Source organism: Lagenorhynchus albirostris, chromosome 12 (genome assembly GCF_949774975.1).
Source record: "Lagenorhynchus albirostris chromosome 12, mLagAlb1.1, whole genome shotgun sequence".
Taxonomy (NCBI): Eukaryota; Metazoa; Chordata; class Mammalia; order Artiodactyla; family Delphinidae; genus Lagenorhynchus; species Lagenorhynchus albirostris.
In genome coordinates, this window is record NC_083106.1 from 70,167,650 (window position 1) to 70,183,059 (window position 15,410).

At 35.5% G+C, this 15,410-nt stretch overlaps 1 protein-coding gene across 1 annotated transcript in view; it reads left to right on the plus strand.

Moving 5' to 3' along the window:
* CEP162 (centrosomal protein 162) overlaps window positions 1–15,410 on the plus strand; it is a 90,473-nt gene that overhangs the window by 20,672 nt on the left and 54,391 nt on the right. Inside the window, exons 7-11 of the mRNA XM_060168150.1 lie at window positions 1,545–1,657; window positions 3,285–3,315; window positions 5,873–5,989; window positions 14,085–14,276; window positions 14,893–14,974. Of these exons, the coding sequence (XP_060024133.1) occupies window positions 1,545–1,657; window positions 3,285–3,315; window positions 5,873–5,989; window positions 14,085–14,276; window positions 14,893–14,974 (535 nt within the window). The remainder of the gene's footprint in view (window positions 1–1,544; window positions 1,658–3,284; window positions 3,316–5,872; window positions 5,990–14,084; window positions 14,277–14,892; window positions 14,975–15,410) is intronic.

Genomic DNA, 15,410 nt, shown 5'->3' on the forward strand with positions numbered 1-15,410 from the left:
ACCAGGAATTGAATCCAAGTCTTCTGGCTCCTGGTCATGCTCTAAGCACTATGCCACACTACCCAAACTGTTTCTTATACTGCTTCTTTGCAGTGACACAAACGCTGCATCCCCCTCCATTGATTTCAGATAGTTCCCAAATCCCAAGTAGTTGTCTGAGTTCATTGTCATACCCTACCTTATCTCCTCTCTCCTTGTTTATCATCTTTACTTAAGAAAGACTAATCACTGAGGTACTTAAAATTCAGTGATTCCCACTAGAATATTAGGATCTTAATCATCTGATATTGGTCCTAGCATCTAGAATTTGTCTAATACAAGGTAATTTCTCAGTAACTGTTTTGTGAATTGAATTATGTCTACTGATATTTAGAAAATCCCAGGCAGTGTTCTTTCTTATATAGAAGAGAAGGAAAGGTGTGCTTCTCGTCCTCAGAATGTAGATATTGATGTAGTTAACCAACTCACCTAGCTTATCTACCTAAGTCACAATACCCATGCTGTTCCACCATTGTATTCCTTATGAACTAACATGGAGATGTTTCTGTAAGTAGATCTCACTGAAAGCACCTCTATTTAACTTAATTATTTTCAGACTTCCATTGTTAATCACATTCAAGTTGTCCCCTCTCTTCTAAGAGAAGACTGAAGGATGGCCATTCCAGAAGCAGACTCTGTTGTACCCCGTGCAGTCTTTCTCCCATCAGGCCATCCTGTCTCTGAATGTGATCTGACTTTTGAAATACAAATAAGATTATGAATGATCCGTTCCACTCTGAAAAGGCTATTCCTGTTCTATAGCCCACAAATCTCAGTCAGTCCTTTGATTTAATGGCTGTAAACAACGAATTAAAAATTGATGAAGAGATCCTGGCCAGATAGTGCCTGCCCACCTTTGCCATAAGTAGCTTGATGGCGTCATATTAACATGGACACACCTTTCCCTTCTGCTACAAAGCCATTGAGATATAATGTGGGACTTTAGCTGAGAAGTGCCCAGGATTAAGAAACAGTGGAGGTCATATAAGGCTAGTATTTACCTGAGGGAAGGGTCAGAGATAGACCTTTCATAAGAACTGCTTAAGGGTTACAGAAGAGATACCTATAAAGACAAAAAAAATCAACTTAAAAAAATAAGCAAAATCCAACCTTTTGTTTAAGAGTGTCAGGATTTTACAAAAGTGCTCCCTTTTATAAGTAAGCAATTTTGAGATTTTTGTCTTTAAAAAATCAAGTAATTGAAGTTTTTTTTAAAGATATAAAATTTCTTGAACAGCTCTAGAAATTTTCAGTTGGTTAATTATACAAAATATTAAAAATGTAAAACTGATAACTGTTTGAAAGTACAAAAATAAAACCCAAGTCTTACGAATTGAATTCTCTTTAAATCTTTGCCCAAAAAAGTATGTTCTTCAAGGTATCTTTATGTTAACATTTAAATAAATTACTCTTATGTAGACTTCTTTTGGAAATCAGTAATATTTTCATGGAAGTTGACTTTTTTGACAGTATGATCCTTGTATTTTTAAAACTATTTTCTTCAGAAAATTATAGTGATGATTTTGAAGATGAGGATATTGATGTACCTTTGACTCCTAAAGAAGAGACTAATTCCAAAGAAAATTCCAAATCAGAAAAAATAAATGTACCTAAACAGGTATGTATCAATTATATGTTTGACAGTTTGGAAACTTCTTTCATCACCTTAGCTGACTGTTGCTGTATAAAGAGCTCAAAATACAGAGTTCTTATAGTCTAGCTCGTTGTAAAGTTATAGGTCTCTTAATACTCAGACGTTTTCTTAACTCAGGTGTAAATTTAAATCTTAATGAAATACATGGCAGTTGATGATTTTCTGAAAGATTTCTTTTGGCAAGTTTCCTTAAGCTTTAGAAATTGAAAACTTCATTAAAAATCTCAAATCTAATTTTTAAACAGGTATTTTAAACTATACTTTTCTTTGGTAGGTCTTGTCCTTGTGAAGTGCAATACATAGCTGCCTCAGTATTTATGCTAATAATGACATTACTGCCTGAAACTTACTGGGCTAAGATTGTAAACTAAACTATTCCATTCACATTAAGTGTTGTTGTACTCTAATTCTCTTGTTTCTCAGTTCTTACCAAGAATTGGCTACCAAGACTGGCTAAGGGTACTACTCCAGATTGCCTGCCAGACAGAACTTATCCTTGAAGCTACTTAATAGTAACCAGTAGGACAATTACTATTTGTTATATTGGTTTTGATCTGGATACAGTCTCTTTTGCAACTGTATGTTAGGACTAGATGTTTTGAACATAGTTGAAACCATAGACTCTATAAATAAAAGCAGGGATCACTTTCTGGGTATTAAGAAATACTCTTATTTTTTAATTTACCTAGTACTTTTCCTTGGTATCATTATGTCACTCAGTTTGTGGGAAAAAAGAATATGACCTTAGAAATACATGAAGGTTAAAGCGATCTGATAATTATGCTTAGAAAGATAATGGGATTCATACTTGGAATATGGCAATTACAATACTTTGTATTACAGTAATTTCTACTAGAAAAATAAATAGGTCAGTAGAGGACACAATAGTTTGGTATATTAAGAAAGTATAGTCTGTATAAAAAAGTGTCCACCTAAATGTGGAAGCCTAGTAGAGAGCCGTCTGAGTAAGGGTCAAAATAGGAAAGAATGAAAGCTCTGCTCTTATGGGTGGATCCTATACACTGCCTATCCAAGTGGAGAATACAGGTGACACAACTAGAAAACTTACTCTAAGGGAACCTATAATTTTGACAAATTTCAACTATCTTGCCATTTGAGGGCCTGCCTTTTTCAAAGATTTTGTCTCAAAATGTAGATGAAATGATGAGTGCAACTTATATTTGATGATTAATTTTGATCCATAGGGAAAATGGTGATATTATAATAGCAGGAATCTTACGTGAACTAGCCATGTTATCTTGGAGTTCGAAAAGTAGGAGAATTTCTGAGCAAGGTGGATGAACAAGTGGCATTGAGATACTTTAAACAAGGCTTATAAAGGCCTGAATTAATTGCTGGTAATCACCAAGGTTCTGAAGAGACTTCTAGACACTCTCTCACAGCTACATTCTCTAGTCTTATAGAATTGTCGGTGAATGAGTGTGATGAAAGAAATCTAGAAAGCACATATCTTGATCTTTTCATCATGGAGTAAAGCACTGGCTTTCAAATTTTGTTATTCTTTTGCATTGCAGTCATTTCGTGTAACTTCAGTTTCAAATCATGTAACTATTTTCTTTTTTTAATTTAGGAAGAAGAGAAAACTGGCATGCTGGCTAATGGTAAATATTATATATATTCATAAATTTTCATTGGCGAAAAATTGGTCTGTTCAGAATTACATCTAAATAATTCTGAATAAATTACTATTTTTGTTTTTAAATATTTTCTGATGAATTAAACTTTACACATTTTCTCAATAATACGTTCCTTATGCCTACCTTAAATTCTTCCTGTTGTATTTAAGAGTACTTATTTTTTAAAAGCCCAGCATGCCTTTATGGATAAATTGTACCAGACATTCAAAGATGTATTGATATCAGTCCTTGTTAAACTCTTCCAAAAAATACAGGAAGAGGGAATTTTTGCAGACTCATTCTGTAAGGCCAGCATCACCTTGATACCAAAACCAGACAAATATTCCTCAGGAAAACTACAGAAAAGCAATTCTATTTACAGTGACATCAAAAACAATATAATGCTTAGGAATAAATTTTATCAACGAGGTAAATTATGCTTAAAACTATAAAACATTGAGGAAAGAAGTTGAAAACACACAGATAAGTGGAAGGATATTCTGTGCTCATGGATTGGAAGAATTAATACTGTTAAAACATTCATACTACCCAAAGTGACCTACAGATTGAGTGAAATCCCTATCAAATTCCAATGATATTTTTCACAGAAATAGAAAAAACAATCCTAAAATTTGTATGGAACCACAAAAGACCTCACATAGCCAAAGCAAACTTGAGAAAGAGCAAAGCATGGAGGCATCACACTCCTTGATTTCAAAATGTATTACAAAGCTATAGTAACCAAAGCAGTATGGTACTGGCATAAAAACAGACATATAAAAGCAATGAAACAGAATAGCCCAGAAATAAATCCATACATCTGTGTCACCTGATCTTCAACAAGGGTGCCAAGAATATACAATGAGGAAAGATAGTCTCTTCAATACATTGTGTTCAGAAAACTAGACATCCACGTGCAGAAGAATGAAATTGGATCCTTATCTCACACCACATACAAAAATCAACTCAAAATGGATCAAAGACTTAAATATAAGACCAGAAACTGCAAAACTATGAGAAGAAAACATAGGAAAAAAGCTTCTTGATGTTGCACTAGGCAATAATTTTTTGGATATGACCCCAAAAGCACAGACGACAAAAGCAAAAATAGATAAATGGTATTACATTAAACTAAAAAAAGCTTCTGCATAGCAATGGAAACAACAGAGTGAAAAGGCAACCTATAAAGTGGGACAGAATATTTGTAAACCATGTATCTGGTAAAGGGTTAATATCCAAAATATGCAAAAAACTCATGCAACTCAGTAACAACAACAACAAAAAATTAAAAGTGAGCAGAGGACCCAGATAGACATTTCTCAAAAGAAGATATATAAATGGGCAAACAGGTGTATGGAAAGATACTGAAGTTCACTAATCATCGGGGAAATGCAGATCAAAGCCACAATGAGATATCACCTCACACCTGTTAGAATGACTGTTACCAGAAAGAGGAAAAAATAAGTTTTGGCGAGGATGTGGAGAAAAGGGAACTCTAGTGCACTGTTGGTAGGGATGTAAATTGGCACAGCCTTTATGGAAAACAGTATAGAAGTTCCTGAAAAAATTAAAAGTGGAACTACCTTATTATTCAGAATCCCACTTCTAGATATATATCTGGAAGAGATATCTGTACTCCCATGTTTATTGCAGCATTATTCACAGTAGCCAAGGTATGGATACAACCTAAATGTCCATCAACAGACAAATGAATAAAGAAGATGTAGTATATATAATATTACACATGTATATGTAATATGTATTTACATGCGTAATATTTTGCTTTAAAAAAAGAAAGAAATCCTGCCATTTGCAACAACATGGATGAATGTGGAGGACATTTACATGAAGTTAAATAAGCCACATGAAGAAAGACATACTGCATATTCTCACATATGTGGAATCTAAAAATGTCAATCTCCTAGAAACAGAGTAGAATGTTGGTTACCAGAGGCTGGGGTTGGGGGATATAGGAAGATGTTGGTTAAGGGGTACAAAGTTTCAGTTATGCGAGATAAATAATGCACAACAATGTGCGAGGTCTAATGCACAACAATGTGACTATAGTTAATGTTGTATACTACTTGAAACTTGCTGAGAGGGGAGATATTAGGTGTTCTCACCACATATACAAAAAAGGGTAAATGGATATGTTAATTATCTTGATTTTGGTGATTATTTCGCAATGTGTATGTTTATCAAATCAAGTCATAGATCTCAAATATATACAATTTTTAATTGGCGATTATACGTCAATAAAATTGGAGGAAGAAAAAAGTTTTTGTTATTTTTTGCAGACCTTTTGCCTTTTACATATAAACATAAATTAGACTTGTATATAAGCATAGATATGTGTTGACGTAAGCCTACTCTGTTGTATATAAGAATAAAATGCTTCTTTTAGATCTATGGTTATGTATTCTTTATATGTAAACATTTATCTTTGTTTTTATACAGATTGCATACAATTTAAGTATTTTGTTTATGGAACCATACAAGCTTCTCTATATTCCTAATATTTTTTTCTTTTATGTTATTCCAGTAGTGCTGCTTGATTCATTAGACTCTGTTGCAGAGGTCAACCTTGATGACCAGGAGAGAGCAACAACTAATCCAGAAGCACTGCCAGATATGACTGATAATGAAATGACAGGAACAGGTAAGAGGGACAAAGTAGCTGTTCTCTAAATATGTAATATTCTATGACTAATTGACTTCATTTCTAGGGAAATGTATGTGATATAATATATGTCATAGTTATATCAATAAAATTTTACATTTTTTATTGAAGTATAGTTGATTTACAGTGTTGTATTGTGTCACTGCTATATTCACTGAATACAGCAGTGATTAAATTATGTGTGTGTGTGTGTATATAACTTTTTCAGATTCATTTCCATTATAGGTTATTACAAGATCTGAATATAGTTCCCTGTGCTATACAGAAGGTCCTTGTTATTTGTCTATTTTACATACAGTAGTGTGTATCTGTTAATCCCAAACTCCTAATTTATCCATCTCCCCCCTTTCCCATTTGGTAACCAAAAGTTTGTTTTCTATGTCTGTAAGTCTGTTTCTGGTTTGCTAATAAGTTCATTTGTATCAGTTTTTTAGATTCTCCATATAAGTGGTATCATACGGTATTTGTCTTCTCTTTGTGACTTAATTCACTTAGTATGATAATCTCTAATTTCATCTATACTGCTGCAAATGATGTTATTTTATTCTTTTTTTGGCTGAGTAGTATTCCATTGTGTGTGTGTGTGTGTGTGTGTGTGTGTATGTGTGTATACATCTTCTTTATCCATTCATCTGTTGATGGACACTTAGGTTGCTTCCATGTTTTCACTATTGTAAGTAGTGCTGCTATGAACGTTGGGGTGCATGTGTCTTTTTGAGTTAGAGTTTTCATCTTTTCCAGATATATGCCCAGGAATGGGATTGCTGGATCATATGGTAACTCTATTTTTAGTTTTTTAAGCAACCTCTCTGCTGTTCTCCATAGTGGCTGGACCAGCTTACATTCCCACCAACAGTGTAGGAGGGTTCCCTTTTCTCCACACCCTCTCCAGCACTTATTATTTGTAGGCTTTTTGATGATGGCCTCATTTTAGTTTTGACTTGCCTTTCTCTAATTAGCAATATTGTGCATCTTTTCATGTGCCTTTTGGCCATCTGTATGGCTTCTTTGGAGAAATGTCTGTTTAGGTCTTCTGCCCATTTTTGATTGTGTTGTTTGTTTTTTTGATATTGAGCTGTATGAACTGTTTGTATATTTTGGAAATTAAGCCCTTGTCAGTTGCATCATCTGCAGATATTTTCTCCCATTCTGTGGGTTGCTTTTAGTTTTGTTTATGGTTTCCTTTGTGTACAAAAGCTTATAAGTTTGATTTGGTCCCATTTGCTTATTTTTGCTTTTATTTCTTTTGCCTTGAGAGCCTGACCTAAGAAAACATTGCTGTGATTTATATCAGAGAATGTTTTGCCTATGTTCTCTTCTAGGAGTTTTAAGGTGTCATGTCTTATAAGTCTTTAAGCTATTTTGAGTTTATTTTTGTTTATGGTGTGAGGGTGTGTTCTAACTTCATTGATTTACATGAGGCTCTCCAGCTTTCCCAATACCACTTGCTGAAGAGACTGTTTTTTTCTCCATTGTATATCCTTGCCTCCTTTATTGAAGATTAATTGAACATAGGTGTGCGGATTTATTTCTGGGCTCTCTGTTCTGTTCCACTGATCCATATGTCTGTTTTTATGCCAATACCATGTTGTTTTGGTTACTGTAGTTTTGTAGTATTGTCTGAAGTCTGGAAGGTATGCCTTCAATTTTGTTTTTTTCCATCAGTTTTGCTTTGGCAACTCTGAGCCTGTTGTGTTTCCATATAAATTTTAGGATTATTTGTTCTAGTTCTGTGAAAATGTCATGGGTAATTTGATAGGGATCACATTAAATGTATAAATTGCTTTCAGTTACTAGTATGGCCATTTTAACAATATTATTTCTTCCAGTCCAAGAACATGAGATAGCTTTCCATTTCTTTGAATCATCTTTAATTTCCTTCATCAACGTTTTATAGTTCTCAGCATATAAGTCTTTCACTTCCTTGGTAAGATTTATTCCTAGGTATTTTTTTAATACATTTTTAAAACAGATTGTTTTTTCATTTTCTCTTTCTGATATTTCATTGTTAGTGTAAAGAAATGCAACAGATTTCTGTATACTAATCTTGTATCCTGCTACCTTGCTGAATTCATTTATTAATTCTAATAGTTTTGGTGTGGAGTCTTTAGGGTTTTCTATATAGAGTATCATGTCATCTGCCTGTAATGACAGTTTTATCTCTTTCCTTCCAATTTGGATCCCTTTTGTTTCTTTTTCTTGTCTGATGGATGTGGCTAGGACTTCCAAAACTATGTAGAATAGAAGAGGTGAGAGTGAGCATCCTTATCGTGTTCAGATTTCAGTGGGAAGGCTTTCAGCTTTTCGCTGTTGAGTATTATGTTGGCTGTGGGTTTGTCATAAATAGCTTTTATTATGTTGAGATAATGTTGCCTCTGTACCCACTTTGGTGAGAGTTTTTATCCTGAATGGATGTTGAGTTTTATCAAATGCTTTTTCTGCAGCAGTTGAGATGATCATATCATTTGTCTTTTCTTTTGTTCATGTGGTGTATCACATTGCTTGATTTGCATATGTTGAACCATCCTTGTGACCCTGGGGTGAATCCAACTTGATCATGGTGTCTGATTCTTTTTATGTATTGTTGGATTCGGTTTGCTAATATTTTGTTGAGGATTTTCGCATCTATATTCATCAAAGATACTGGCCTCTAATTTTCCTTTTTGGTAGTGTCTTTGTCTCGTTTTGGAATCAGTGATGATGGCATCATAGAATGACTATGGGAGTGTTTCCTCCTCTTCAGTCTTTTAGAAGATCTTGAGAAGGATCAGTATAAGTTCTTTTTTGTATGTTTGGTAGAATTCCCTAGTGAAGGCATCCAGTCCTGGACTTTTGTTTGCAGGGAGTTTTTTTTGGTTTGGTTTGGTTTTTTGTTTGTTTTTTTTTTGCAGTACACGGGCCTCTCACTGTTGTGGCCTCTCCTGTTGCGGAGCACAGGCTCCAGACGCGCAGGTTCAGTGGCCATGTCTCACGGGCCTAGCTGCTCCGTGGCATGTGGGATCTTCCCGGACTGGGTCACAAACCCGTGTTCCCTGCATCAGCAGGTGGACTCTCAACCACTGTGCCACCAGGGAAGCCTGGGAGTTTTTTTATTACAAATTTTATTTCAGTTCTAGTGATTGGTCTGATCAAATTATCTATTTATTCTTGATTCAGTTTTGGTGGACTGTGTCAACAATAAAATTTTCAGTCTCGTATTTGCTACTATATTTAACAACTTAAATAATCTGAACTTGCTAATTGTGACACATAATGCTAGTAGGCTGAGTAAAGTGTTTTTTAAGATATATACTTGTTAATAAATGAATGAATGCTGTTGTTACAAAGTATAGTACTGTAGATGAATATTGACTCATTTTCTGCACCCCCCCCCCGAGTGTTCCATTAAATTTGCCATGCGTCAGAGAATTGAGGCTTCGGTCTTGTGCGTTTCCATAGTTCCCTCTGTGTAGGCAAAAGCTAGATCACATCCTAAAATTCTGAAATGTCTAGGACCATCTAGACTTGACTAAAGGTTGTAAAGACCTTTAAGATAGTGCCTTTTCAAACTTTTTTTAAAGCAGTGGAACTCTTACCTCTAAATGGAATCTTAGGTAGTACCTCTATATAGATTAAAAATGTATTTTATCAGTATAAATATAAATGTTTACATATGTGACATTTACTTATAAAGTTAGAGTAGTAATGGTCCTTTAAAATTTTTAAAATTAAAAGTTCTAGATATTTGTTACATTCTTATATCATCAGACTTCCAATATGTTTGTATATTTTGTTTTTGTTGTATAATATGAACGTTTTCTTGGTTTACCAGATAAACAAGTGCAAATGGGAACTTTTCAACTTGCTTTTTTGCAAGTCTCAGTTGACCAGTATGGTCAACTAAACCAACCCAGACACTTGGAAAAAAAGAACAATAGAAATGATAAATCACTAACCAACTCTGAACATCTGCTTGCATTTTATTTTATTTCTTATTTTTTTCTACTTTTCTATGGAAGTATAATATACTTGTATAATAATTCACCTATCATCATAGCTTGATGAATTTTCAAATACTGAACACATCCATGTAACCAGCAACCAGATGAGAAAACCAAACATGATCAAAACCACAAAGTCCACTCAGATCTTTTATTTCTAGTCAGTGCCGTTCCAAGAGTCACCACTATCTTGTTTCATCCACTTCCATTTTAAAACGTAAAAAAAATTAGAACAGAATTTTTCCATCAAGACATGTTACTCATTTACTTGTTACTACCCAAGTGAATATTCCGCCATGCTGAAAGCATGTGCTGAGCACATGTTCCTCATTCTTACTGCTGTTTTTATTTAAGTACTTGTCACATATGTGCTGTGATGGTCAATCCACTTGCACTTCTTTCAGTAAGCAGATATGGATTCTTTTAAAAGACCAGTGTAGAGCTACAGCTTTTCTAATCAGTGATGCATAGTAGAGGGTTCTTTTATGTACAGGATGGCCAGAGAAGCTTTATTCTAAGATACACATGAAAACAAAGCCAGAGGCAAGAGTTATCACTCTGATGCTCTTTATAGTTACATAAATGGCACATTTGAGTGTGCAGATTATTTTTTATTACAGTTTTGTGTTTTAAAATGAAATTTCAGTCAAATGTCTGTGGAACCCGTGATTTTCTCTGAAAACTGTTTTGTAAAACTCAGTATGAAAACCGCTGCTGTAGGTTATAAGAAAAACTCAGAAATAAAAAATGTATTGCTGGAAGCAAAAATTCTATTAAGATGATCCAGGTCAGTTATATAAAGCTAAATTTTCTTGGTCTTATTTCTTAAATGTTCTTGACTCTGAAATAATTTGGTAAGTCAATTACTAGAAGAGTGTAAGTATAATCTTATTGTCTTGTGGCCTTGGATTCATATTCCCAGCCTTGCCAGTTACCAGCTGCATGACACTGGACAATTAATGCCTCTAAGCCTGTTTCCTCTTCTTTAAAATGAGCTCTTGTGATGATCAACTGAGTTAATATATAGTGCCTAGTATATTGTTAAGATTCAACAAGCAGTGGCAACTGTGTGGTTCTCATCATTATTATTTATATCAACACTCTGTTAAGAGTACAAATTATAATAAAGAACCTGAAGGCATAGAGTATAAATACCTTTTGGCTGTGAGGTATTGAATTTACCTAGCATTTCAAAAAATACACTTGAAAATTTTCAAATCAGCACCTGAACTTGGTTTAAAAACTGAAAAGATCAGTGGCTTGTTTTTTGTTTACCAGGTGTCTTCCAGTATTAAGCAGGCTCCGTTTAGGTAATATGTTGTCAAAGATTATCTCTTTTTTGATAATACTATTCATGAAACTTGTGCTTTATTGTCTTAAAATGGTTGGTAACTGTAAAATGAGGGCCAGATCTGGCCTTTTGCTTGTTTTCATTTGTCTCAAGGGCAGGTACCATTTTGTGTTGTGGCTGCATGACCAGAGCAGTCACAGGAGGACAGTGTGGCTCCACAACGGGACCCTTGCCTCTGCCCAGCAGGATTTGACCCTTTTCAACCTCCTAAAGTGGAAAAAAATAGGGCGTTTTTGACTTGTGGTGATATATAAAATACATGCAGAGAAGTCAGCCCTTTTCTCTATAAAATGCATGAAAAAAGTTAACATATGACTCTGGAATTATTTTTAACATCAGTTGGGTTAATGACTCAAATTAGGAGAAAAGTGCCTTTCCCTTGCTCTGTTTTCTGAGCAGCCCATGATACCACTCGATCTTCCATTTCTGATTTCTAACTTTTAGGTCGTTGCTTTTCTGCATGTTTGCTCAGCTGTTGCTTTAAGCCAGAGCCTCTTCTTTCTGACACCTCACACGTGTTAAATTTGATATGAGCATTCAGTGCTGCTGTGCGATTTGCCACTGGGATCATTTCTTTTATACATACTCTGAAGATAATTAAGCATCCTGGTATTTCTGCAGAGGAGACAAAACACCTTGTGCCTTTTCCCTTTCTTCATAAAAATTCATTCTCTCCCTCAGTCATGCTACTCTGAATCTGACAGGTGGTTTAGGGCAGCGGTCCCCGACCTTTTTGGAACCAGGGACCGGTTTCATGGAAGATAGTTTTTCCATAGGCGGGGGGCGGGGGAGTATGGTTTCGGGATGATTCAAACACATTGCATTGGTTGTGCACTTTATTTCTATTATTATTACATTATAGTATATAATGAAATAATTATACAGCTCATCATAATGCAGAATCAGTGGGAGCCCTGACCTTGTTTTCCTGCAACTAGATGGTCCCATCTGGGGGTGATGGTAGACAGTGACACCCAAAGTGTGTTGCTTACGTCCAGCCTACTCTGTAATCTCATTTTGGTTGCTGTCCGGTAGTGGACAGCTAATGTCGCCGCTGATCTGACAGGAGGCGGAGCTCAGGCGTGTGGCCCGGTTCCTAACAGGCCATGCATGGCATGGCCCGGGGGTTGGGGACCATTAGGCTTAGCTTAGCAGGCAAGGTCTTTTTCCTCAAGTCCTACTGAATATCCCTGCCGCTAAAACTGTCAGCGATTCTGATCTCACGGTATCCTCCACTTTTTTGTTTTTAATGTATTTAATCAAATCTGTTCCTTTATTGGGCATGCTCCAAATAACAGTGGTGACCTGAAGCAGTAGATAGAAAGATATCCCATTGTGAGGCATTCTTACACAATCATATGTGGCACTTGGCTCCCTCTTATGTTTAGAGTTGAAAATAGTTCCTCAGAATTTTATACTATGCAACTTACACATCATATAGAGGAAGAGGAGGCTGTATATGCTCTTGTAAATATTTTTAGGCATTAATTGATTAGTTCATGGGTATCAAGAGAAAAGGAGACTGGTCACCATATTTCTCTCTTTTTGTTTTTTCCACTCTTCTATAGCACTTTTTTCTTTTCTCTACTTTTGAAAATTCCACTGTTAGTAGTGAAGAGTACAAAATTAGTAAGAAAATACTCATAAAAGTCTTAGATCATTGTTGTCATTAGATCCTTTGAATTATTTCCTCTAGAGTGTATTCATCAGTTGGTGGGAAGAGGAGGAGGTTAATAGGGAAGGAAGAGTGAACAGTGACATCACGTCTCCTATTTTGGATGACTGGGTGACTGATCATACCACAGCCAAAATAGCAGGTACTAGTAGCAGAACAGATTTTGTTGGGGAATATAATTAATTCACTCGAGGATGCATTAGATATGATTTGCTTATAGAACAGTCTCCTTGTCAGGAAGTTTAATGTTCAAAAAAGAGATAAAGACAAAAGACATAGATTTGGGAGTCACGTGCACGTGGGCAGTTATTAAGTGAAGGGTCTTGATGAAGTTATCCACTCCACTACCACTGCCCCCCCCAGAAAAAAAGAGAGGTTTTAAAAAGAGATGGAGGAGCCCTGAGATGAGTCATTTACCATACAAGATGGAAAAGCAGCCATCAGAGCAGTGGGAAGAACAAGAAGGCGCTATGCAGAGGAAACAGTCCCCAGGAAAATGGCAGGGTCACACGTCTCACAGGGTGAAGAAAATTTTTAAAAGTTGAAGAAAATTAAAGGCTGGGTTTGGCTACTAGGAAATCACTTTCTATTATAGCAGCTTTAGCAGGCTGTTGGAACATATTGGTTTGCAAAGCTAGAGGATTGAATTTCAGTTGAAGAAATGCAGAGTACAAGATGCTTGGTGGCCCCATGAGGCAGAGAGAGAGAGAAGAGAGACAGAATCCTTGAAAAATTGTGTCAATTTGAGAAATTTAGGAATAGTTTTATCCAGTGCGGAGAGGTCGATTAAGGGTAGTAGGAAGAGACGATAACTAGTAGAGTCATATTTTACAGTTAGCACGTCAGGACACATCTCAGCCCGCTACAAGAGTTCCTGAGCCTGCTGCGGTTCATGCTGGTAGGCTGTGGCCATGCATGACCCAGGTTTGTATTTCACTCTATTTTGATCATGTCAGTACTGTCCTATAGGCTTGTACACCATTCCTGATAGATTAAGGGACAATGTTAGTGTTCCATATTTCTTAGGTATTTGTGTGAATATACTAGAGAGTACATTTAATTCAACAGGTGTTTCTTATGGACAGAGCAGTAGTGACATTGAAGCACTACATCAGGCTTATTGTCATATTGCCCATTCTTTGGGAGATGCAGATGAACAAAGACCTGAGAGTAATGCAGTGGAAAATACCAAGAACTCAGCAAAAGATCATCCTCAAGAAAATGAAGCGTCCTCTAAAAACATCTCTACCACGGAATCTGGTAAAAGCTTCTTTGTTTGAGACCCTCTCTGGACAGTTTCCAGTGTGGTATAATTTAAATGCAGTTTGCTCTAGTGATTGTTTCTCAGTATCTGAATTTAAACCGTTTGTTTAAATCTGGGAATCACTGGTTTAGCTATAAAGTTAGAGCTGAACATAGGATGAAATTTCAGTTCCTCCTCTAATATGCCTTGACCGAATTAAGAAATCAGTTGCGTATTTTCACATCTTTTACACTTTTCCATGACATATACTAAAGTTACTCTTTAAATAGAGAACAGTATTTTGGGATCAAATAAATATATAATTAACGTGTGTATGTGTGTGTGTATTTGTGGATACACCCATACACATATATTTGATGTGTGTACGTATATATATATAGAAAGAGAGAGAGAGATAAAATGTAAATATATATTTCAAATATAAATATCAAAGAAGATTTTCTTATGGGGGAAACTGGGATTATTGTATGTACATCAATACATCAATACATTATTGATGTATTCTGTTAACTACATCAATCAGAGAAAATGTGATTTTGGTGGTATTAGACACTAAGTTAAGCAATTTACATAAGATTTTTGGTTGCTGTTTTAACTTTTCCCCCCTCTCAGATCTGCCCACAGTAGAGGAGCTGATGAAGCCCATCAGAATAGATTCCTTTGGGGTCAGTGGTTTCGATTTACAACCTCTCAGGTATGACTTTTTTGGAATGGATTGAACAGGTTGTTTGTTTGTTTATTGTTTCGTCACTGGGAACTTTTAGAATCATTTGTTCTACAAAACCATTCCTAATGAATGATTAACGTGTAGCTGGTATGTGTCTACCTGTGAGTCACTCCTGTTTTTTTTTTTTCACATTAGTCTTACTCAAATTAGTTTATCAAAAGTCTTCTCATGGTAAAATTTAAAAATAAATGCTACTAAAAAGTGGCTGCCACTAGGTAGGTAGTCTTAAAGCTTTCCACTGAAAAATAAAATCCCTTCAGCTCTAAATAGCTCAGGGACAGTTGATTTGAATGCTGAGAGGGAAATTAATTTTATTCTGTGCTGAGTCATCCATTCACTTCTTTATAAGCCAGTTTTACACTTAGTCACAGACCAGCTGTTGTCTTTCAGGGTGAGTTCTTGG